Source organism: Pelophylax lessonae, assembly GCF_965119305.1.
Source record: "Pelophylax lessonae genome assembly, chromosome: 11".
NCBI classification, from domain to species: Eukaryota; Metazoa; Chordata; class Amphibia; order Anura; family Ranidae; genus Pelophylax; species Pelophylax lessonae.
Genome location: NC_138778.1, coordinates 168,695,213 through 168,717,074, shown reverse-complemented (window position 1 = coordinate 168,717,074; position 21,862 = coordinate 168,695,213). Strand labels below are relative to the sequence as shown.

Genomic DNA, 21,862 nt, shown 5'->3' with positions numbered 1-21,862 from the left:
TGTCGTCAGTCGGGAGGAAGGGCTGAGAGGAGGAGAGAGGCGGCGGGTCACGTGAGCGGCAAATGGCGCTCTGAAAACTGGTAAAGAAAGGTTTATTTTTAAAACACATACACAGGGGCACACAGGATTATTAAACAGACTGTAGACAGGATATGTAACTTTAAATGAAACTACAGCAGCAGGAGGGGAGGGGTCGGGCACTGACACAGGAGTAGACAGGCAGGGAGGAAGGGAGGAGAGAGGACAGAGGAGGACAGGAGGGCTGCGGATAACAGAGGCACGTAGACTGACCACGGTGTTAGGGCTCAGCAGCCGAGGTATACCGTGGTCAGTTTACAGAGGAGAGGACATAGCCAGGCAGGATCAACCAGGTATTTTAGGTGATAGAAGGGGCCAAATTACACAGCACAAGCACTGTGCTCTATAACATGCAGCACAGGGAACAGGATAATTTTTTTTTTTTTTTAGGTTAACAAACGCTTTAAAAAAACAATTCTGACGTTTCCCCTTTAAAAATAAATACTTGCAAGTCGCGGCTCGCACGGTGACTGACGTTGCCTTCATGACATTGTCAAAAAGGGGCGGAACATGGGTGAACTTAAAATTATGCCCCCGCCTGTGAAAAAAATTCTGTGGACGCCCATGAGCCAAGTGACTCCAAAACGTGTCAGATAAATCCATGTAACCTCTGCATGTGGATATAAATACAAATATATTGTGTGATTCTGTTTTGTGGATTTGTGTACCACTTATTTTTAGTGCCGGTTCACACTACTCCGACTTGTCTGGCGACTTGATCGCCTGACAAGTCGTGCTCCATTCTGTGTAATGGGAACCGTTCTAATAGGAGCGACTCAAGTCGCTCAGACTTAGAAAAAGGTTCCTGCACTACTTTTGGCCGAAGTCGGAGCGACTTGCATTGACTTCCATTATGTGAAGTCAGTGCAAGCCGCGCCGAAGTTGCGGTGCACGGCGACTTGTTCAAGTTGCCCCGAAGTCGTGTCGCCATAGTGTGAACCGACTCTTACTGTGAACCACTTTTGCTACATTTATTGCTTTTTTTGTATGTAACTGTTTTTAAAACTAACATTTTTAAATATACGTTTACTCTCTGAGCCTTTAAAGAGAAGTAAACTCTAAGCTATAATTTCTACCTATAGGTAAGCCTATACTGAGGCTTACCTATAGGTATTGTAAATATCTTGTGTACCTTTTAGGAGATATTTACATAATAATCGTAATTGGCTCGTGCGTTCCTTCAGATTCCTGTCCTGTGAATGGCGGCTTCCCCTCGCATGCATGGGAGTGACTTCATCGCTGCTCCAGCCTGTCACACAGCCCGAGTCTGCGGACCCCGAATGAAGACCAGGAGAAAATGGATGCTGCCTCCAGCAATTACATTGCATCGCTGGAGGGCTTTGTTTTCAGGTAAATGTCACGAAATTTGCTAGTTTGCAATGGAAAGCCTTTACCTTGCAGGTCCAAAAAATAAAAAAATAAAGAAAGCAACCAGCAGTTTACAATGGCTTTAAAGTCTCATTGAATGGGGGGAAAAACCTCTTTTCCATAGTTATATAGGGATGTGGCTATATGTAGCAAAATTGAACCGGTTATCTATAACGTGAAATGCTAGGTATGGTTATTTAATAGCTATCACTTGTAGCCAGCAAAAGGGCCATGCATAGTTTGTTAGACAGAGACAGCTAAGGCCTTTTACGCACAGGACTGTCTAGGAGCATTGTGTCCCTCTCATCATTTTATTGCGCCCGGTTGGACATATGCACTGTCCAGCTCTGCTGCAGACAGCCTTTAAAAGTCTATGTCAGGCAACAGTTGGATGGGGCTGAATGCTGCACCGAGTAGTACCAGCATATAGGGCCCTGTGTGCTCAGGGACAAAGGTCCAGGATGCAAGGGACCTGATAAAAAAGGGAAAAGGTTGTAGCCTTTTCCCACTCTATGGCCAAAAAATACAATAGCTTTGGTTGGTGTCCCCCTAACCACTTCTCGCGAATTGTCGTACCTATACGTCGGCTCGGAGAAGTGGTTGTACCAGGATGATGCCTGCAGCTGCAGCCATCAACCAAATACCGTTCTTTAGATCTCGGGAGCCACTTGGCCATTATACCAGCGAGCGGGAGGGGACGCTCCTCCCGCCGCCTTCCACGGCTCTGACCGGGTCTCCTGTCCCACTGGGAGACCCCGAGCAACCAGCCGGCACATCCGCTGACTGGTTGGAGTCCCGAACAAAGCCGGATTCAGCTTTGATCGGGTCTCTGATGTATTAACCCCAGAAGCGTCGTCATGACGCCCATTCCTGTTTACTCGGCAGCTAACGGTGCTGAATTTAAAAAAACTGTCAGTATTCAAAAATGCAGAAGTGCAGTGGAGGGGTCTGGGGTCTTTTAGACTCCCGATCCCTCCCTAAAGAGTGCTTGTCACCGCCTATTACTGTCACAAGGGATGTTTAAGTTCCTTGTGATGGCAATAAAAGTGATCAGATTTTTTTTTTTTTTTAAACAGTGCTAAAAATAAAAAATATAATAAATAAATAGAACATTTTTTTTTTAAAGCACCCCAGTTGCAGTGAGCTTGCGCTCGAAAGAAAACGCATAAGTAAGTTAAGCCTGCAAATGAAAACGGTGTTCAAACCACACATGTGGGGTATCGCCACGATCGGCAGAGTGAGAGCAATAATTCTAAAAAAAGACCTCCTCTGTAACTCTAAACTGTTAACCGTTAAATTGCTTAAAGTGTCGCCTATGGAGATTTTCAAGCACCGTAGTTTGTCGCCATTCCACAAGTGTGCGCAATTTTAAACCATAACACCGCTGCGCAAATACCACGTGACACAAAATATTGCAACGACCGCCATTTTATTCTCCAGAGTCTTTGCAAAAAATATATATATTTTGTTTGGGACTTCCAAGTAGTAGTAGGTGTAAAGCTGGCCGCAGACATTACATCTGACTATACAATCTCTTTTCGATTTACCAACAATAAAAAATAATATAAAAATGCAGACTTACTTTGGCATTTTAAAACGTCAATACTTCCAAATCGTTTGGGAATTTCAATGCCAATGTTTGACCTTTAATTAAAAATAATGAAAAAATACAGTTACTATTTCAGTGGTGCTGATATGTTTTCAATGTATGTTCATACAATGGGTCCTCCCAGCCCCACCCCCTAAAAATAAAAATGGTGGCTACATTTCTTGCAGTTTTCTTTTACTTTCAATGCACTGCCTGTCCTAGGGTCAAAATGCTTACCCTCTGTACTGTATATATGGAAGAGCAGTGTTGTCGCCCTAGACCAGTGAAGGCAAACCTTGGCACCCCCAGATGTTTTGGAACTACATTTCCCATGATTCTCAACTATGATGCAGAGTGCATGAGCATCATGAGAAATATGGTTCGAAAAAATCTGAGGTGCCAAGGTTCGCCATCACTGCGGGCCTAGACCAACCATTCTCAACCGTTTTACCCCAGAGGAACTAAATAAGGTATCGGAGAACCCTTGCTCAAACCAGTTCATTGGGGGTCAATGAGAAAAAGGCTCCTTTAGGGATCATGCACACTGCAGCTAAAAAAAAAAAAAAAAAAAAAAAAAAGCTTGTACTTTTTGGGCTCTTTTGCACGTTTTTATTGAGCTTCTTTAACCGCTTGCCGACTGCGCACAGTATATTTACTGCGGCAGTCGGCCCCGGCCAGGCAGAGTGACGTAGGTCTACGTCGCTCGCCTGTCACTCCTTCCAGAGCCAATAGCGGGCGGGCGCGCGCCCGCCGAGGCGCGCGCCCGCCTCGGCTCGTTCACGGAGGAGTGCGGGAGTGTGACTGGCGGACCCGATGTCCGCCGGTCACACTACGATCGCCGCTACAGCGGGAGAAAGACAGAGCGGCTTGTGTAAACAAGCCACCTGTCAGTTCTCCCTGTGTAAAAGTGAAGATCAAACAGTTCTACTATGTAGAACTGTTGATCTTTGTTTTTACACTAGTAGACCTGTCCCTGCACAGTTAGAATCACGCCCCTAGGACACACTTAACCCCTCCCTGTCCAATACTGTTAACCCCTTCCCTGCCAGTGTCATTTTTGCAGTAACAGTGCATATATATAGCACTGATTACTGCAGTAATGTCACTGGTACCCCCAAAAGTGTCAAAAATGTCAGTCAAGGGTCCGATCTGTCCGCCGCAATGTCGCAGTACCGCAAAAAAAAAATCGCAGATCGCCGCCATTACTCGTTAAAAAAAAAAACACCAAAAATGACAAAAATCTTTCCCTTTGTTAGTAAACGCGATAACTTTTGCGCAAACCAATCAAAATACGCTTTTTGCGATTTTTTTTACCAAACATAGGTAGCGTAAAACAAATTGGCCGAAAATTTTAAAAAATTTTGATTTTTACATTTTTTTTTGGGGGAATTTCATATAAAAAAAAGTGAAAAATATTGTTGTTTTTTCAAAAATTACGCTCTTTTTTTGTTTATAGCGCGTGATCAAAAAATCGCACAGGTGATCAAATACCACCAAAAGAAAGCTCTGTTTGTGGGAAAAAAAGGACGTGAAATTCGTTTAGGTACAGCGTCGCACGACCGCGCGATTGTCCGTTAAAGTCACGCAGTAAAAAATCGCAAAATAACCCCTGGTCTTTTAGCAGGAAAATCCTCCGGTGGTAAAGTGGTTAAGCTTTTTTGAGTATAAGCGTTTTTTTTTCCCCACAAACCCTTCAGTACACCCTGACACTATTCTTTTGTGTGGTTTTTGGGCTTCTTTGAGCTTTTTCATGCTCATTCGCTCTTTTTCGCACATTTTTGAGCACTTAGGCATCTTTTCTGCTCAAAAACTGCTCTCAAAAACGCTAGTTTGGTGGGGTTTTTTTCTGTTTGTAAGAGAATTCACCTGTAAACTCCTGAAAAAGCCATAGTGTGCATGGGCACATTGGCTAACATGGAGGGGAGTTTCCAGGCAGAAACAAATAGGAGCTCAAAAAAGCTCAAAAGCCTGCAGGAGCCACTTCCTTTGAGCTGCAGTGTGCATGAGCCCTTACCTGTGGTGCTCAGAACCCTACCCTTACAGACAGCCAAAAAGGTCAATGTAATTTGCTCTTCAAGTGGAATTGACACTTGAACTATTCAGACACCATCAAATGGAAGGTCAATCAGCCACAGCTTAAGGAACCCCTAGCAACATTTATAAGAACCCTATTTGAGAATAGCTGCCCTAGACTAATCTTCTAGACTAGGTAGAAATCTAAGGACTACATACATTTCCTTATCTCCATAACAGAGGGGAGGGGTTTTGTAGTTTACAGGGGAGAATTGGTGATCAGATTTCTATTCATTGCATAGGATGTTATAAGCACAATGGATTTCTGGTAGGATAAACAAATATATCTGTACTTGCAGAAAATGCTTTTAGCCTAAAAAAAAAAAAAAGAAATCTAAGGCAGTCGCAGGATCAGAGTACTGGTAAGCTGCAATATATTCCATTTTGGTATTGGATTTAGAAAGGCTTTAAAGAAGTTGTAAACTTTGCGAAAAAAAAAAAAAAACCCTGTAAGACAAAGGCATAATGAGCTAGTATGCATTGCATACTAGCTCATTATGAAATACTTACCTTAGAACAAAGCTGTCTCAGTGGTGCCCGCACACTGCTGAGGCGGTTGACAGCTTCCCTGGTGTTTCTTCGAGGTTTGCAGGCTCTGGCTCTGTGAGAGGCAGGAGCCACAATGACGTTACTCCCGCGCATGCACACCGGACCTGCGATGACATTACTTCCGTGCATGCGCACCGGAGCCACTATTTGCGGCACAGGCTCTGAAGGTCCCGGCACAGTAAGCCAGACCTTCAGAGCGCATGCACCAAGACCTTATCAGCTGCATGCACTCGCAACATCTTCTAAACTTGCACCGTTTAGGAGATATTCACAGTACCTACAGGTAAGCCTTATTATAGCTTACCTATAGGTACAAGTACAGGAGAAGACTTTACTTCCTTTTAAAGGACAGGTTCGGTTTAGGAATACATTTTCTCTTCCCTCATCCATAGTCTCCTAACCAGTGGCAAAACTATTGCCATATATGGCTGTACACATGTCTGCCACCATTATTTGCGTGACTGCTAGTGTTGTTCTTGTAGCCTCTCTCTCCCTCCTCCTTGGTTCGTGCAGGGCTTAGGCTCTGTTCACATACTGGCGTCCCGGATCCAGAATCACAGCTACCCCAAGTGGGGTGCGATTTTGCTGCGATTGTCACCCGACAAATCACAGTAAAATCACAGGATCACGGGGCGCCTGTCACCCAAAAGAAGTTCTATTTGCGTGATTTTACATTGAATAGTTGGGCGTCAATCGCGGCAAAATCGTGCCAGGTTTGGGGTGCCATTGGAAATGACGGGAATTGCATGGTCCCGCAATATGTGGTGATTTGGGATTGCAGGCAGAATCGCAGCGATTCTGCCCACGATCCGGGCGCCAAAATGAAATTGAAGCCTGAGAATGATATGGATTGATCTCCTTATTACTTGCTTGATAGTTCCAGCTCTCATGTCAGAGCCAGCAAATGCCAAAGAGGAGAGGAGGGAGCGCAGGCATAAAGCCTGCCTTTGAGGTACTGCCAGTATATTTGCCACCAATTACCCTATGCTTGGGACAGCAGGGGGCCCAGTGGGGGGTGGGGGGGGGGCAAAGAGTGAACTGTGACACAGTGCCCAACTTCACTGAATCTGGGAGTATAATCGTTAACACTGCACTGAACTGAAGCTAAATAGTTGGTGGTAAATTAAATTGCTGCTTTCACCGATGAAGCTGGGGAAAATGGGGGTTCTAATCAGGGCTGGAGAGGGCAGGAGCATTAGGACAGTTTTTCTCTGTTTTAGGCGGTGGTGGGGGGTGGGGTTGAAACCTTTTGTCACATGTCTCGGCCATCCTGGGACTCTCCCTCCTGATTGGCTGAGATACAGCCGCCGTGCCATTGGATCCCGTGGCTGTCAAAGCCTGTGAGCCAATCAGGTGAGACAGGAGGCGGGGGCCGAATTGAAGCTCCATGTCTGAATGGACACACGGAGCAGCTGCTTGCTGTGGGGGCACTCGATTGGAGGGAGGGGCCAGGAGCTGCAACCAGGGACCCGAATAGAGAAGGATTGGGGCTGCCCTGTGCAAAACCAACTATTAAGTATAACATGTTTGTTATTTATTTATTTATTTTTTTAAGAACCCAAGACTTTACGATCACTTTAAATATACTAAAAAAAAAAAAAAAAAAAAAAACAGTAATATGTCAGCTCCTTAATTATAACAGCAGCATGCGAACAGTGTGCATATACAAACACCAACGTAATACAGTATAAATAAATGAGGTTGCAATGCCATATAAATGACTTATAATGTAAACTTGATCAAAACCACATATGTGAAATAGCTAAATCAATCAAGTCCACAAAAGATTGTGAGTCCATCAAAGTAAATCCATAAGGTGAATCCAAAAAGCGTGATAATAATCAGTGTTAATGTGGATTAAACTGTCACCGCCATGTGATCCTCCACCAAAGAAAGAATGCACATTCACCAGACCAATATGCTGTCTTTATTAGGACAGCTAAAGCGTATTGGGTATAAGTGTCAGATACTGAACCATGCCAGACTGATCAAGCTGAATGCGATCGATATTCACAAGAAGGATGACCACTCTTCAGGTATTCCACTCAATTGGGTGTAGTAATTTTTGTGAGATACTGTATGACTAATCAAACCAGGTAAATTGAGGAGCGAGACTTTGGCATCTTCACCTTTGTTTATAGAGGACCTCACAGTTAGCAGGGCACAGGGACAGGACCTGCTGTTAAAAATTACATACGGCATTTAAATTATATGCACCTGTCATACAAGTGCAGAAAAATTAGGCCTTGGGCGTTGGTAGTGACCTAAACCAAAAACATTGTTGGAAACTAGCAGAATCAAGGTAGAGGAATAGGATAGGCAGCATATGCAGTCTTCAAGGGATGACAGACCCCTAGCAAATTCAATCTGTTACATCAGCATCAAGGGCCTGATAGCGCTTGTTGATCCAGGACTTCATTTTGATGAAAGTCAGCCGGTCAACAGAGTCTGCAGACAGACCCACTCTTTTGTCCGTCATAAAACCTCCAGCAGCACTGAACGTCCGTTCAGAAAGCACGCTGGAAGCAGGACAGGCCAGTAGCTCCATTGCATATTGAGCAAGTTCTGGCCAGTGGTCCATCCTCAAGACTCGGTAAGCCAGTGGATGCGCAGCTGGAAAGGTCTCCAAGTCTGCTCTTGCGCCTAGATAATCATGCACCATATGATGGAGACGCTGCCGGTGGTTGCTTAAACCTAACAGCCCTGGGTGCTGCTGAGGACAAAAGAAATGTTTAAAGGCATCGGTTAGCCGCCCGCCTAGTGTCTGGAAAGGTGGTATACAAATTTTTTTTCAAGGCCTCCTCAAGATGTTTCATCCTCGGCTCCCTCTGCGAAGGAAGGATGAGCTCTGCAACTTTACCCTTGTAACGTGGATCAAGAACGGTTGCCAACCAGCAATTATCCCTCTCCTTGATCACACAAATCCTAGGGTCCTTTTGCAGGCTTGCAGAATCAAGGAGCCCATGCAACGTAAGTTGGAGGAGGAATGAGCTTCTGAGTCCTCTGGATCACTAAGGATGACATTGTCAGCAGAAGCAACCTCTCCCCAACCACGTACAACTCCTGGGGTTTCTGGAGAATCAAAACCATCCCTTGAAGACTGCTGTATGCTATCCTCTTCCTCTACATCCATGCTGCCAACATCCTCCTCCTCCTCCTCCTCCTCTTCCTCCTGTGTGTTTTATGGCCCTGCAGGAATGATATCTGCTTAAATGGGGGCCTTGTGAGGAAAGGAAGTTCTGCCTCAAGTGCCCTGTCCATGATTCCACGCAGCGTGTGCTCCAGCAGGTAGACTAGCGGGATAGTGTCACTGATGCATGCAGCGTCCCGGCTCACCATCCTTGTGGCCTCCTCAAATGGTGAAAGGACGATGCATGCATCCTTAATCAAAAGCCACTGGCGTGGTGAAAAAAAGCCAAGCTCCCCTGACCCTGTCCTTGTGCCATACTTACACAGGTACTCATTGATGGCCCTCTGCTTTGATGGCCCTCTGCTGCGTGTGCAGCCGCTGCAGCATTGCCAACGTTGAGTTCCGCCTGGTGGGCATGTCACAAATGAGGCGGTTGGTGGGCAGGTTGAATTCCCCTTGTATGACAGATAAGCGAGCACTGGCATTGAACGAATGGCGGAAATGGCCACAGACTTTTCTGGCCTGCCTCAGGAGATCTTGGAAGCCCAGGTATCTGGTCAAGAAATGCTGTATCACCAGATTCAGAACATGTGCCAAGCATGGAACATGTGTCAAGTGTCCCTGTCGGAGGGCGGAGAGAAGGTTGGTGCCATTGTCGCATACAACCATTCCTGGCTCAAGCTGTCGTGGCATTAACCATCTCTGAGCCTGCCCCTGCAGAGCTAACAGAATCTCTGCACCGGTGCGACTCCTATCCCCTAGACAGACCAACTGAGGCACAGCATGGCATCTTTTAGCCTGACTGCTTGCGTAGCCCCTTGAACACTTAGGGAGCACTGCTGCTGCAGAGGAGAATTGAGCAGAAGAGGACATGGAGGAGGAGGTGGTGGAGTAGCCAGATGTGGCAGAACCTGCACAAGCTTTTTGGAGGCGTGGTGGCAAAACAAGCTGCAACACCAAACTCTGTCCTGCATCCTTTCCAGCTGCCAGCAGAGTTACCCAGTGCGCCGTGAAAGAAATGTAACGTCCCTGTCCATGCCTGCTGGACCAAGAGTCAGCAGTAATGTGCACCTTCCTGCTGACCGCTTTGTCCAACAAGGCCAAAACACTACCTTCCACTTGACGGTAGACAGCCGGAATGGCCTTATGCAAAAAGAAATGCCTTTTTGGGACCTGCCACTGTGGTGCAGCACATTCCACAAATTCGCAAAAGGGAGCCAAGTCTACCAGCTAAAAAGGCAGCAACTGTAATACTAGCAATTTGGCCAAGCTAGCATTAGGACAATGAACATGTGGATGGCTGGGACAGTGTTTCTTTCCTCAGTTCAGCAACTGGGGTAGTGAAATTTTCCTGCTGCTCAAGTCAAGTGGTGGTGTACTTCTAGCAGATTGGGTGCAAGTCTCTGTGCCACTCATTGCTATACCATCATCCCTCTCAATGCTGGTATTTGAGAAGGCATGAGGTATAGTAGGGTTAGAGATCGTAGATGAGGAGCAAGGTGATGTATGCTTTTTTGATCTGGTGCCTCTTTCAGGAGCTGTTGCCAACGGACTGCATGGCAGGTCCTCTAATGCCTTGTCAAGCAAGTGCTGCCCAAGCAGCTGGTGTTCTGGCCACGTTTGATCTGCTTTAGACAGATGTTGCAAACAGCAACACTGTGATCTACTGCACAGATGCTGAAAAAAGCCCACACTAATGAACTTTTTGGAGTCCACTGGGATTTTGCAGCACCCTGCACCTGTGGAGCTCTGTGCTGTGACGCAATAGGTTGGCTACTGCTATGATGGCCCCTGGAGCACATCCTGCCTCATTGGAGTTGTGCTTCCTCCTCATCCTCCCCCTCCTCTATCCTGTCAGGCACCCAAGTACAACAAAATAAGGCAGATCTCTGTGACAAAGATGGATGTATGGAGTCCCTCACTTTGATGGCAAGGTCTATGATATGGCCAATACATATGGATATATAAAGTGTACTCTGTGAAGCATCTGCCTCATGTATACAGTGGTTTTAACAGAGACCCCATTTACGTTGATTTAATATTAGACGAGGAACGTGTCTGGTGCCTGTAATTTTGGGGTTCCCGTGATAATTTTGAGAGGATACTGACTGTGAATTCTTCCCCAAAATCTACATATTTACAGTTATTCTATTGCATATAACCCCTTGCATATATCTGCCTGCACTGATCTGCCCCTCAATGCATGTGTCTGCCAAGGTCTCTATTGCAGCTGGAAATATCGGTCTGCCTTGGTCTCTCTGGCCCTGAGGAAGCCCTGTTGCGAAATGCGACGGCTTGCTGGGGACCCTAGACCATGCTATCTAGAGACCGTAACATATAATGAGATACACTGTATCAGCATTCCCCATGGGAATATATTTCTACATATGCGTTTTTCTTTTATCCAGTCTTTCTATGTAGTTATAGTATATTTTGTGTTTTGTCTTTTTTATCTATATATGTCTGTTCAATAAAGAGAGCAATTTTAATTAATTATATGGTGTGATAATTGTGATCATCCTCTCTCCAATTACCCATACAAAGCACCATCTTTCTCTTAGTATTTTTTTGGTACACTATAATATAATAGGGGTTTGGGCACATTATCACTGCAACTGTTATTCGCACCCAAGTACAGTAAGTGACCTCATCATCAACGTCCTCCTCGTCACTGGAGCAAACTTGGCAATATGCTTCAGCTGTGGCAACATGACTGCTGATTTCTTTTTTTTTTTTTGAATATTATTTTTTATTGAGAAATTCAACATACAGGAAAGGTAAGTAGAACACAGTAGGCAAACTGTACCCATAAAAACAGGTTACATAAGAAACCAATGCATATATCAAGAGGGGAGGGAACGGGAGGGAGTGGGGGGGGGGGGGGGGGAATGTTCCGACTGCAAAAAAGTTGAAGGTATGCAAACATACAAAAAGCAAGCATCAACCACAAACAACAACTTTGACTTTAGCAGTACAGATCCACGGGGAGAACCAGGTCAGGACCAGTGAGTGTCTGGCAATTAGAGATAAACGAGAGAGAGAGAGGAGGGGGGAGGAGCGAGCCGGCACCCCTGCAGCTCCCAGTGGGAACATATTGCCACAGGGGTGTCGTTCCCATCCCCACCCTCATCCCCCCGCATACAATATCGAATCAAATTATCAGGAGGAGTATGTCCATTTATCCCAGGCAGACCTGAATTTCGGGTATGAAAGGGAGGCAAACGCCAAAGCTCTCTCCATAGTATAATTGTCATTAACCAATTTAACCACATCTGAGAAACTAGGGATGTCAATAGACCGCCAACGGCGCAAGATCAACACTCTGGAGGCTAGGAGAATATGTAGAACCATTTGTCTGTATTGAACCGGATAATCATCTAGGCCCAAGTTTAACAGAGCCAACCCTTTCTTAGGGGGGTTCAAAATACCCGTAACTTCAGCTATACATCTGAACACCCTATGCCAATAACTCGTTAGGGAGGGACAATCCCATAGTATGTGGGCCAGCGTTCCTCTGTGACCACAGTTCCTCCAACAGAGATCCTCTACAGTGGGGAAGAACTTAGCTAGCCTATCGGGAGTGTGATACCACCTATTAGCTATTTTCAGCATCATTTCCCAGTGTGCGGAACAGTGGGAATATTGGAAAGTGTAGGACAACGCTCGAGACCATTGCTCTGGGGTAAAATATTGACGCAGATCTTCTTCCCACTTCAGCATGGACCGCGTCTTGGAGGAGGCAGGTGTGTGGAGGAGGAGATCGTAAAACACAGAAATACCCTTAGCAGACCTCTGACTGGAATGGTAATGGGTCCAGACTGCAAGCGGGACCTTCCTAGTAAGCAAGGGGTGTCGTTTAAGAAAACTATAGATTTGAAGCACGGTCAGGAAAAGAGCATTAGGTATGTGAAACCTACACATCAAATCCGATGGGGACATCAGAGATTCCCCCATAAAAAAGTGGGCGAGCTCAGTGATACCTAGACGTGACAGATCCGACGTCCGAAGCTCAGGGAGAAAAGAAGATAAAAAGCTTAGGGGCAAAGAGGAAGAACGGTGTGGGGCCACTACGTACTGCTTCCCCCGGGCGTCCTCCAGAAGCCGCCATGCCATCAAGGAAACCTGAAGGGTCGGAGGGAGTTCAGGCAGAGACCAGGGGATCCAGAGGTCACCTAAGAGAAGCAACTGCAGATCCTTTGTAGGGGACAGGTTGGATTCAATAGAGACCCAAGGAGAGTCCTTGACTGGGAAGAACCAACGTTTCAACTGGTCCAGTCTAGTGGACCAGTAGTAAACCCGCAAGTCCGGTAGTTTGGCACCACCCAAGGCTTTCGGAAAAGCGAGAGTGGAGGTAGAGATCCTCGCCCGTTTACCACCCCAGATAAACTTGCGCATACCTGCGGAGAGAGCCTCCAAGTATTTGCCGGGGAAGGGGACAGGAAGCGCCCTAAACACATACAGCACTTGGGGAAGAATTGACATCTTATAGGCCGCCATCCGTCCAACCCAGGAAAGTTCAACTTTAGACATAGCAGCCATGGTGTGATCTAATTTTTTAATAAGGGGATCCAGATTAGAAGAGAGCAACCGGGACACACTGGAGGTGACATTTATCCCCAGGTAGGGAACACTCTCGTCAGTCCAGGTATAGGGGTAAAGAGACTTCAACCGGGACACCACCTGCCGGCTGATGCCCAGGTTGAGCGCCAGGGATTTGGAAGCATTAACCTTATGGTAGGTAGAGATGTATAGAACTGTTCGCCGGCGAACAGTTCCCGGTGAACTTAGCATGTTCGCGTTCGCCGCTGCCGGCGAACATATGCGATGTTCGGTCCGCCCCCCATAAGACATCATTGAGGCAAACTTTGACCCTGAACTTTACAGTCAGCAGGCACATTTCCAGCCAATCAGCATACCTCCCTCCCACACCCTCCCACCTCCTATAAATAAGCCAGGGCAGCATCCATCTTAGATCATTCTGAAGCAGTGTGTGTAGTGAGAGTAGGGAGAGAGCTGCTGCTGCTGCTGCTGTTAAGCTAGGGACAGTTAGTCAGTGTTCCTGGTCTTGCAGTGTTCTTGGTCCACTACTGCTGTAAGGACAGCACCCCAAAAAGCCCTTCTAAGGGCTGGTATTTGTGTAATTTTTTTTTTATATATTATATATATATATATATCTATCTAGTGTCCCCAAAAGCCCTTTTAAGGGCTGGTAATTGAGGTTTTTTTTTTATTTATATATATACATATATATATATATATATATAGCGTCCCCAAAAGCCCTTTTAAGGGCTGGTAAGGTAATAGAGTTTTTTCTATATATATATATATATATATATATATATATATATATATATATATATATATATATATATATATATATATATATTGTACACTGTGACTGCAGTTGCCTGCCCACTGTTTGTGAGAGGCCACAGACCTACCACAGACTGTACTGTGTGCACACCACACTCATTTCAGGTGGCACAGGCACAGTACCTGGCATTTTAAAAAATATTTTTTTTTTCCTCTGTCATAATTGCAGTGAGTGCTGTGTCAGGTCCACAGAGTGTACTGTACCCACTGCAGTGCACTGCCCACCACTGATATATATATATACGGTGGCACAGCATCTTGTTGCAATAAATTGAAAAAAAAAAAATATTTTTTATTATTGCAGTTGCCTGGGCTGCCAGTGACTGTCAGGTCCACAGAGTGTACTTTGCCCACTGCAGTGCCACTGTGTGCCCACCCACCACTGATATATAAGGTGGCACAGCAGCTTGCAAAGTAAAAAAAAAAATATATATTTTTTTTAAAATTGCAGTTGCCTGGGTGCCAGTGACTGCTGTCAGGTCCACAGAGAGTGTACTGTGCCACTGCCCACCCACCACTGATATATAAGGTGGCACAGCAGCTTGCAAAGTAAAAAAAAAATATATATTTTTTTAAATTGCAGTTGCCTGGGTGCCAGTGACTGCTGTCAGGTCCACAGAGAGTGTACTGTGCCACTGCCCACCCACCACTGATATATAAGGTGGCACAGCAGCTTGCAAAGTAAAAAAAGAAAAAGCCAGCCGCAGAGAAGCCATATTCCTGAAAATATAAGAAAAATGCTGTTTTTTAGGGGTTCTGAACATGCTACAGAGCTGAAACTTGACAGGTACACTTTTTAGACCCCCCAGACACTAAATACAAAAAATGACATGCCTGCCTTAAAAAATGCCCGCTAAATGCCTGCAAGAGAAAAAGCCAGCCGCAGAGAAGCCGTATTCCTGAAAATATAAGAAAAATGCTGTTTTTTTAGGGGTTCTGGACATGCTACAGAGCTGAAACTTGGCAGGTACACTTTTTAGACCCTCCAGACACTAAATACAAAAAATGACATGCCTGCCTAAAAAAATGCCCGCTAAATGCCTGCAAGAGAAAAAGCCAGCCGCAGAGAAGCCGTATTCCTGAAAATATAAGAAAAATGCTGTTTTTTAGGGGTTCTGGACATGCTACAGAGCTGAAACTTGACAGGTACACTTTTTAGACCCCCCAAACACTAAATACAAAAAATGACATGCCTGCCTAAAAAAATGCCCGCTAAATGCCTGCAAGAGAAAAAGCCAGCCGCAGAGAAGCCGTATTCCTGAAAATATAAGAAAAATGCTGTTTTTTAGGGGTTCTGGACATGCTACAGAGCTGAAACTTGACAGGTACACTTTTTAGACCCCCCAGATGCTAAATCCAAAGAAATTTTTTATTTTTATTTTTTTTAAATTTTTCCAATAATTGGCTCTCTATCAAAAAATTATAATTTTTAAGAACTTTTTTTTGCGTGATCCCTCTCCGGCATGCCACAGTCCAGGTGTTAGTCCCCTTGAAACAACTTTTCCATCACTATTGTGGCCAGAAAGAGTCCCTGTGTGTTTTAAAATTCGCCTGCCTATTGAAGTCTATGGCGGTTCGCCGGTTCGCGAACATTTGCCGATGTTCGCGTTCGCCGTTCACGAACGGCGAATTTTAGGTTCGCGACATCACTAATGGTAGGAGATTTCCCCAAAAGCCTGTAGTATGCGCTGCACGGAAGAGAGCGAACGAACCGGGTTCGTCAGGATAACAATGATATCGTCCGCAAAAAGGTTCTTGTGGACGGTATCACCCAGACAGAAACCCTCCACCGACTCGTCTGAACGAATGGCCTCCGCCAGGGGTTCAATCATCAGATTGAAAATTGTCGGCGACAGTGGACACCCCTGACGGGTACCATTCGTAATGTCGAACGGAGTCGAGGCGACACCAGAGTTAAGGACCTGAGCAGAGGGACAGGAGTAGAGTGCCAACACGGCCTCGAGAATACCACCAGTGAAGCCAAACTTCTCAAGAGCCATACGCATATACAGCCAGTTGACCCTATCAAACGCCTTCTCCGCATCCAATGTAAGGAGCAGAGAAGGCGTTCGGGTACGTTCTGCCAGATGCACCAGGTTAATGATGCGTCTAGTGGCATCCGATGTCTGCCTACCCGGCATAAAGCCCATCTGGTCACCCTGAATCAGACAGGGGAGAAGGGGTTGAAGACGGGCAGCAAGCACTTTGGCGTAGAGCTTTATATCACTATTGAGAAGGGAGATAGGCCTATAGTTGGCGGGGAGGGCAGGGTCCTTCCCAGGTTTGGGAATAGTTGAAATATAGGCGCTTAGCATGTCCCAGGGAAATGCAGACTTCTGGGCAGCTTGATTAAACACATCCGCAAGGTAGGGACTAAGGGTTTCATTGAACAATTTATAGTATTCGTTACACAAACCATCCGGGCCAGGGGATTTCCCAATCGGCAGGGAACGGATAGCTTTAGAGACCTCTGCACTAGAAAACTGAGAGGACAGGGTTTTTACTTGGTCATCCGATAGGGAAGGAAGGGTCAACTTATCCAAAAAGCTTCTAATAGCCTCAGGGCCAGGCTGCACAGTGGAAGGGTCATGGGCCAGGTTGTACAGCGAGCCGTAGAAGGTCGCAAACTCATTTGCTATATCTCTGGGGTGCGAGAGTTTAGCTCCCGTCTCGTGGTGAGATAAATGGGAAATCCTAGTAGAAGTCCTCCTTTGCTTAATCTTGGACGCTAGCCATTTGCCCGCTTTATTGGCGTGGGAGTAGTAACGGAGGCGCAGAGCCTTAAAATGGCGATCATAGCGCTCCATCAAATGGGACCTAAGGGATTCCCTCTTTAGGGATAGATCTGCGGTCACAGAGGAATCAGGAGAACGCTTATGGGCAGCCTCCAGAGTGTTGATCTCAGAGAGAAGGTTGACCAATTTTTGAGTATATGCTTTCCGTAGCCTAGCCGTTTGCTGGATGCAGATTCCCCTAATAAATGCCTTATGCGCTCCCCAGAGCGACCAGGGGTCAGAGACCGATGGGGCATTGTATTTAAAAAACTCACTCAGATGATCTGCAATTACCTTGCTAGTGGCAGGGTCTTGAAGTACCTTAGCGTCACAACGCCATATAGACGTCCGTTCCCTGGGACCGCCCTCCTCCACCACCATCTCCACAGCTGCGTGGTCTGACCACGTAATGTTACCGATGGCCGAGGAGGAGACCTTACCCAGCAAAGGGAGAGCCACCAAGAAAAGGTCTATACGGGAGTACGAACGATGTCTGGAGGAAAAATGGGAGTAGTCCTTCTCCGAGCCATGCAGGCACCTCCAGACATAAAGTTGCTCCTGGTGTAACAAGTGCTTGAGAGAAAGTCGTCGACCACGGGCGGGCACCGAAGTGTCAAGCCCGGGATCGACCACTGCATTAAAATCACCAAACATTACCAAACTACCATACACAAGTGGGGAGACTTTCCGAAGCAACCTGTGGAGAAAACGGTGCTGATGACTGTTCGGAGCGTACACCGCCACCAATGTTAGAGGCAAGCCGTTAAAGTCCCCCTGGAGGATCAGGAACCGTCCATCCGGGTCACTAAACTGGTTCTTCAAGGAGAAAGCGACCGTATCTCTGATTGCAATCAAAACGCCCCTTTTCTTTTCCTGGGCGCTTGCAAAGAAGAGGTTGGGGAAACTCTTGTGAGAGAAACGGGGTTGCCGGGAAGCCATAAAGTGGGTCTCCTGGATGGACGCGATGTCCGCCCGATTGTTACACAGTTCAGTCCATAGAGAGTACCGCTTTGCTGGATGGTTCAGACCGTTCACGTTCAAGGAGAGGAATTTGATGGTCATGGTGTGTAGAAGAAAAACAGTAAATCCTGGATGGAAGCAGGGTAGAGCAACGATGAGCAGAGCAAGTCAAAGTTGAGTGATAGTCCAGAGGTGGGAATCAACTGAGGACCATAGTGTGCAGTAGAACCGGAACAAGAAAGGTAGAGTAAAACAACAACTGCCAAAAGAGGCGTAAAAAGAAGTCTACGAGCAGGCAAAACCTGCAACCAAAAAAGGAGGGCCATAGGGGAAAATCACATCCTAGGCCAGGGACTGTGAAGGATACTGTGAGGAGACACGTTCTCCGCCACTGGAGCGTTGCCTGGAGTTGGAGCGCTTGCGGGACACCACCTGCCATTCCCCCTGAAGGGACAGGGGAGTAGGTAGAGCAGGGGCGACAGGTGAGCGGGGGGCATCTGTGATAATACCCCATCTGCGCAGTAGCGCCATACCCTCCTCCATGGTGGAAATGGTGACCGTAGATCCATTATGAGTGATAGACAAGTGGGCAGGGTGTTTCCACTTGTGCAAGATATCATGGTTTCTGAGAGCCTTCGTAATGGTGGCCAGGTTCCTGCGTTTCTGAAGTGTATGCCTGGACAGATCCGGGAGGATCTGAATGTGAGGGAACTCCCCCGGCATGGCTTGCAGTCGCCTCGACGCCATGAGTACCTTGTCCTTCGCCTGAAAAAAATGGACTCTGAGCAGGACGTCACGGGGTAGATCTTGGGCGATGAAGTTCGGCTTAGGGATCCTGTGGATCCTGTCTATCGTCAGGTCCGAAGCCGAAAGAGAGGGCACCAGGGCAGCAAATAAATCGGTAGCCAACTTTTCCAGTTGCTGAGGTTGTACGGACTCTGGCACACCCCTAAGCTTCAGATTATTCCGGCGTGACCGGTCCTCAAGGTCCGCAACCTTGTCCTTGAGCCAGGTTATGTCCTCTGCATGCCCATTGTGTGCGGCAACTAAGGTGTTAAGGGAGAGCGAGCATTCAGTCATGGACCGCTCCACAGAATCCACCCTGTCCCCCAACTGCTGAACCTCACGCCTGGTCTGTGTCATTCCTTGGACCATATCAGCATGCAGGGAAGCCCATAACGAGTGCATCATGTCCTTCATAAGGGTTGCAGATATCGGGTGGTCGCCCACTGGAAAGGCTGCAAAGGGGTCCGCAGCTGGCGGGGCCTGGGAAGGTGGACCACCAGATGCTGCCAGACAGTCCATCTGCTCTGTGGGGGCAGGAAAGGAGGGGGGAGACCCCCTCCGTTGCTTCTGCTTAGCAGGACTCCTGGATGAGGGTGAAGGGGGTGTAGAGGATCCTGAAGAGTTGCCACTGTCGGGGTTCGCCACTTGCCTGAGAATAGGTGCACAGCCAGCCTGTCCATGAGCTCCGTGAGAGGAGGGAGGAGGAGTCCTCTGCTGCAGACCGGCGCCATGTTGTGGAAGGCCGGCCGCGTGGGAGATCAGAAAGCCGTCCATCCGCGTGAGCTGCTGGGAGCCCTTCTTCCCTTTCGCCATCGGGGAGGTCACCGGTGTCAGTGGAGGAAGATGCGCCGAAGAACGGATCGTCCTGGCGGTCAGTGGAGGCTGAAGTCCCGGGTGGCCGATCGGAGCGCCGGAGCTAAGCTGCCATCCGCCGCGCCGTACGCCACGCCCCCCCATGACTGCTGATTTCTTGTCCGTCATTGTCACCCCCTCTCTCTAGGCTCACGTTATTCCCTTCAATAACCTGGGAGCCAACATCATAGCTTTCAAATTGCTGCGCATGCTCCAGAAGCATGTCACTGACACTATGATCGAATAGTTCAGGTGACTCCTTAATGCATGATGGTGGGGCAACTGAAGGAGTAGCTGTGGAGAAGGAGCCTGTGGAATGGACCGCTTTGGCAGCTGCGGTGGAAGGCAAACTACTGGGAGCGTGGGTGTCAGAGGAAGAGGAGGATGAAGACGGCTTATTGATCCACTCCACCAACTCTTCCATATGTTGTGGCTGAATAGCACGGGCAGCACCGGAAATAAAGGACGGTTGTGCCCCGCCTGCAGAGGATGCACTATGTCAACTGTGACCACCACTTTTCACAATGGACATAGAGGCTGCCTGCCCTTTTTTCATGGCCTGTGAGCATCGGCCTCTCCTTGTCGGCCTTTCGGACATGATGTGGATACAGATCAATATAGGGTATACGCAACTGACCAATAGATACTCAATGACCTGATATGATGTAATTGATAGCCCTATAGATGAGCTGTGGTGGTTATAGATGTACGCAAGTGACCGATTATAAATACTCTCACTGATATCTGATGTAATCTATAATCCTATAGATGGATGATCTGTGATGTCTATAGAAAGTTCCACAACTGAGCAATGGTTACTGTGGCTGATATCTGAAGTGATCTCTACTCCTAGAGGTCTGTGATCCCTATAGAAAGTTCCACAACTGAACAATGGTTACTGTGGCTGATATCTGAAGTGATCTCTATTCCTAGAGGTCTGTGATCCCTATAGAAAATTCCACAACTGAGCAAAGGTTACTCTGGCTGATATCTGAAGTGATCTCTATTCCTATAGGTCTGTGAATATTAAAGAAAGTTGCAGAAACTGACCGATGAACAATACTGTGACTGGTATCTGATGTAAAGAAAGACAGCTCTTGCTACCTCACAGAGGGACCTTGGCTACCTTGCTAGGAATGTCTCTCTGCACTGTCTGACTCAAAAAAAAAAAAAGACTCTCTGCCTGCCTGAATCGCGTGTCTGTCCCTGTCTCATCGCCCGCACAATGACACTACAAGCTGCGACTGTGCGAGCAGCCTTTATGTAGTGTGGGGCATGTACTTGGCCCCTGAGCCATGATTCACTAAAGGCAGCCTGCCTTTAGTCCAATCATGGCAGAGATCATTTGATTGGCCAAAGCATGAGGTCAGGGTGCATGCTTTGGCCAATCACATAATGCGTTGCATGCGTGGCGCACGTGCAGTGCATTATGGGAAACTCAAATTTCCCGCGAAGAAGCACATTTGTTCGTCATTCGATGAACGATCGAACGACTGATGTTCAAGTCGAACATAGCCTCGACTCGAACTCAAATCTCATCCCTATTCTACACAATCTGGCAATCGGTTTCATCTTAGGCCCCTTAAACACTTGTGTAACTTGTCCTACCACTTGGGACTGCAAAGTTGCATGACAAATCATACTCCATGACTTTCAATGAGTACCATTCATATCTGTGTGACTTAAAGTCACAACAACTTCAAAGTCATTCCTGCACTACTTTGGTCCAACTTTGATGCGTTTTGAGGCCTATAGTCATCCAGATTACACAGGTATTGCTTCAAGTCCAGACAAAATCGTGTGAAAGGGGCCTAAGTTTGCTTTACTCTTTGTTTGTTCTCCAGAAACCCCTTTAAGGGTCCTTTCACATGGGCTTTTCAGCCCAGCATGCTCCGTTTTGTTCAGCAGGGATCGATCCGCCAATCCCCGCTGAGTAGACAGATGACAGGTCTCTGCTTACTTTGCAGAGACAGACCTGTCAGATCCCCGCTTTCCTCTATGGGAGATCGGATGAAAAGGGACACCTTCTGGGTGTGCTCTCACCTTTATGCCAGTGACCTCACCTAAAATGTCAACAAATCAATACTCCCATATTCAGGGTACTAGTAGTGCACCACTCTGACTTTGCTTGATAAATCAATGCAATATGTTGCCTCCATGACACCAGCTGCTCATCTGCAAATCCTCCCTCTAGGGGTACCCACAGTACCGTCCTCCTTTCTCCTCCCCTACTCGTTATGCCACAGGGTTACCTGGCTTCCCTAAGGAAGCCAGGTGACCCTGTGGCGTAATGCATAGGGGAGGGGCAGATGAGTGGCTGGTTTTACAGAG

The 21,862-nt window shown here is 47.0% G+C and overlaps 1 protein-coding gene across 1 annotated transcript in view; it reads right to left on the bottom strand.

The window, feature by feature from the left end:
• Window positions 1-21,862, bottom strand: part of LOC309566434 (NXPE family member 2-like) — a 72,514-nt gene that overhangs the window by 31,453 nt on the left and 19,199 nt on the right. Inside the window, exon 2 of the mRNA XM_082271576.1 lies at window positions 3,029-3,090. Within this exon, the coding sequence (XP_082127702.1) occupies window positions 3,029-3,090 (62 nt within the window). The remainder of the gene's footprint in view (window positions 1-3,028; window positions 3,091-21,862) is intronic.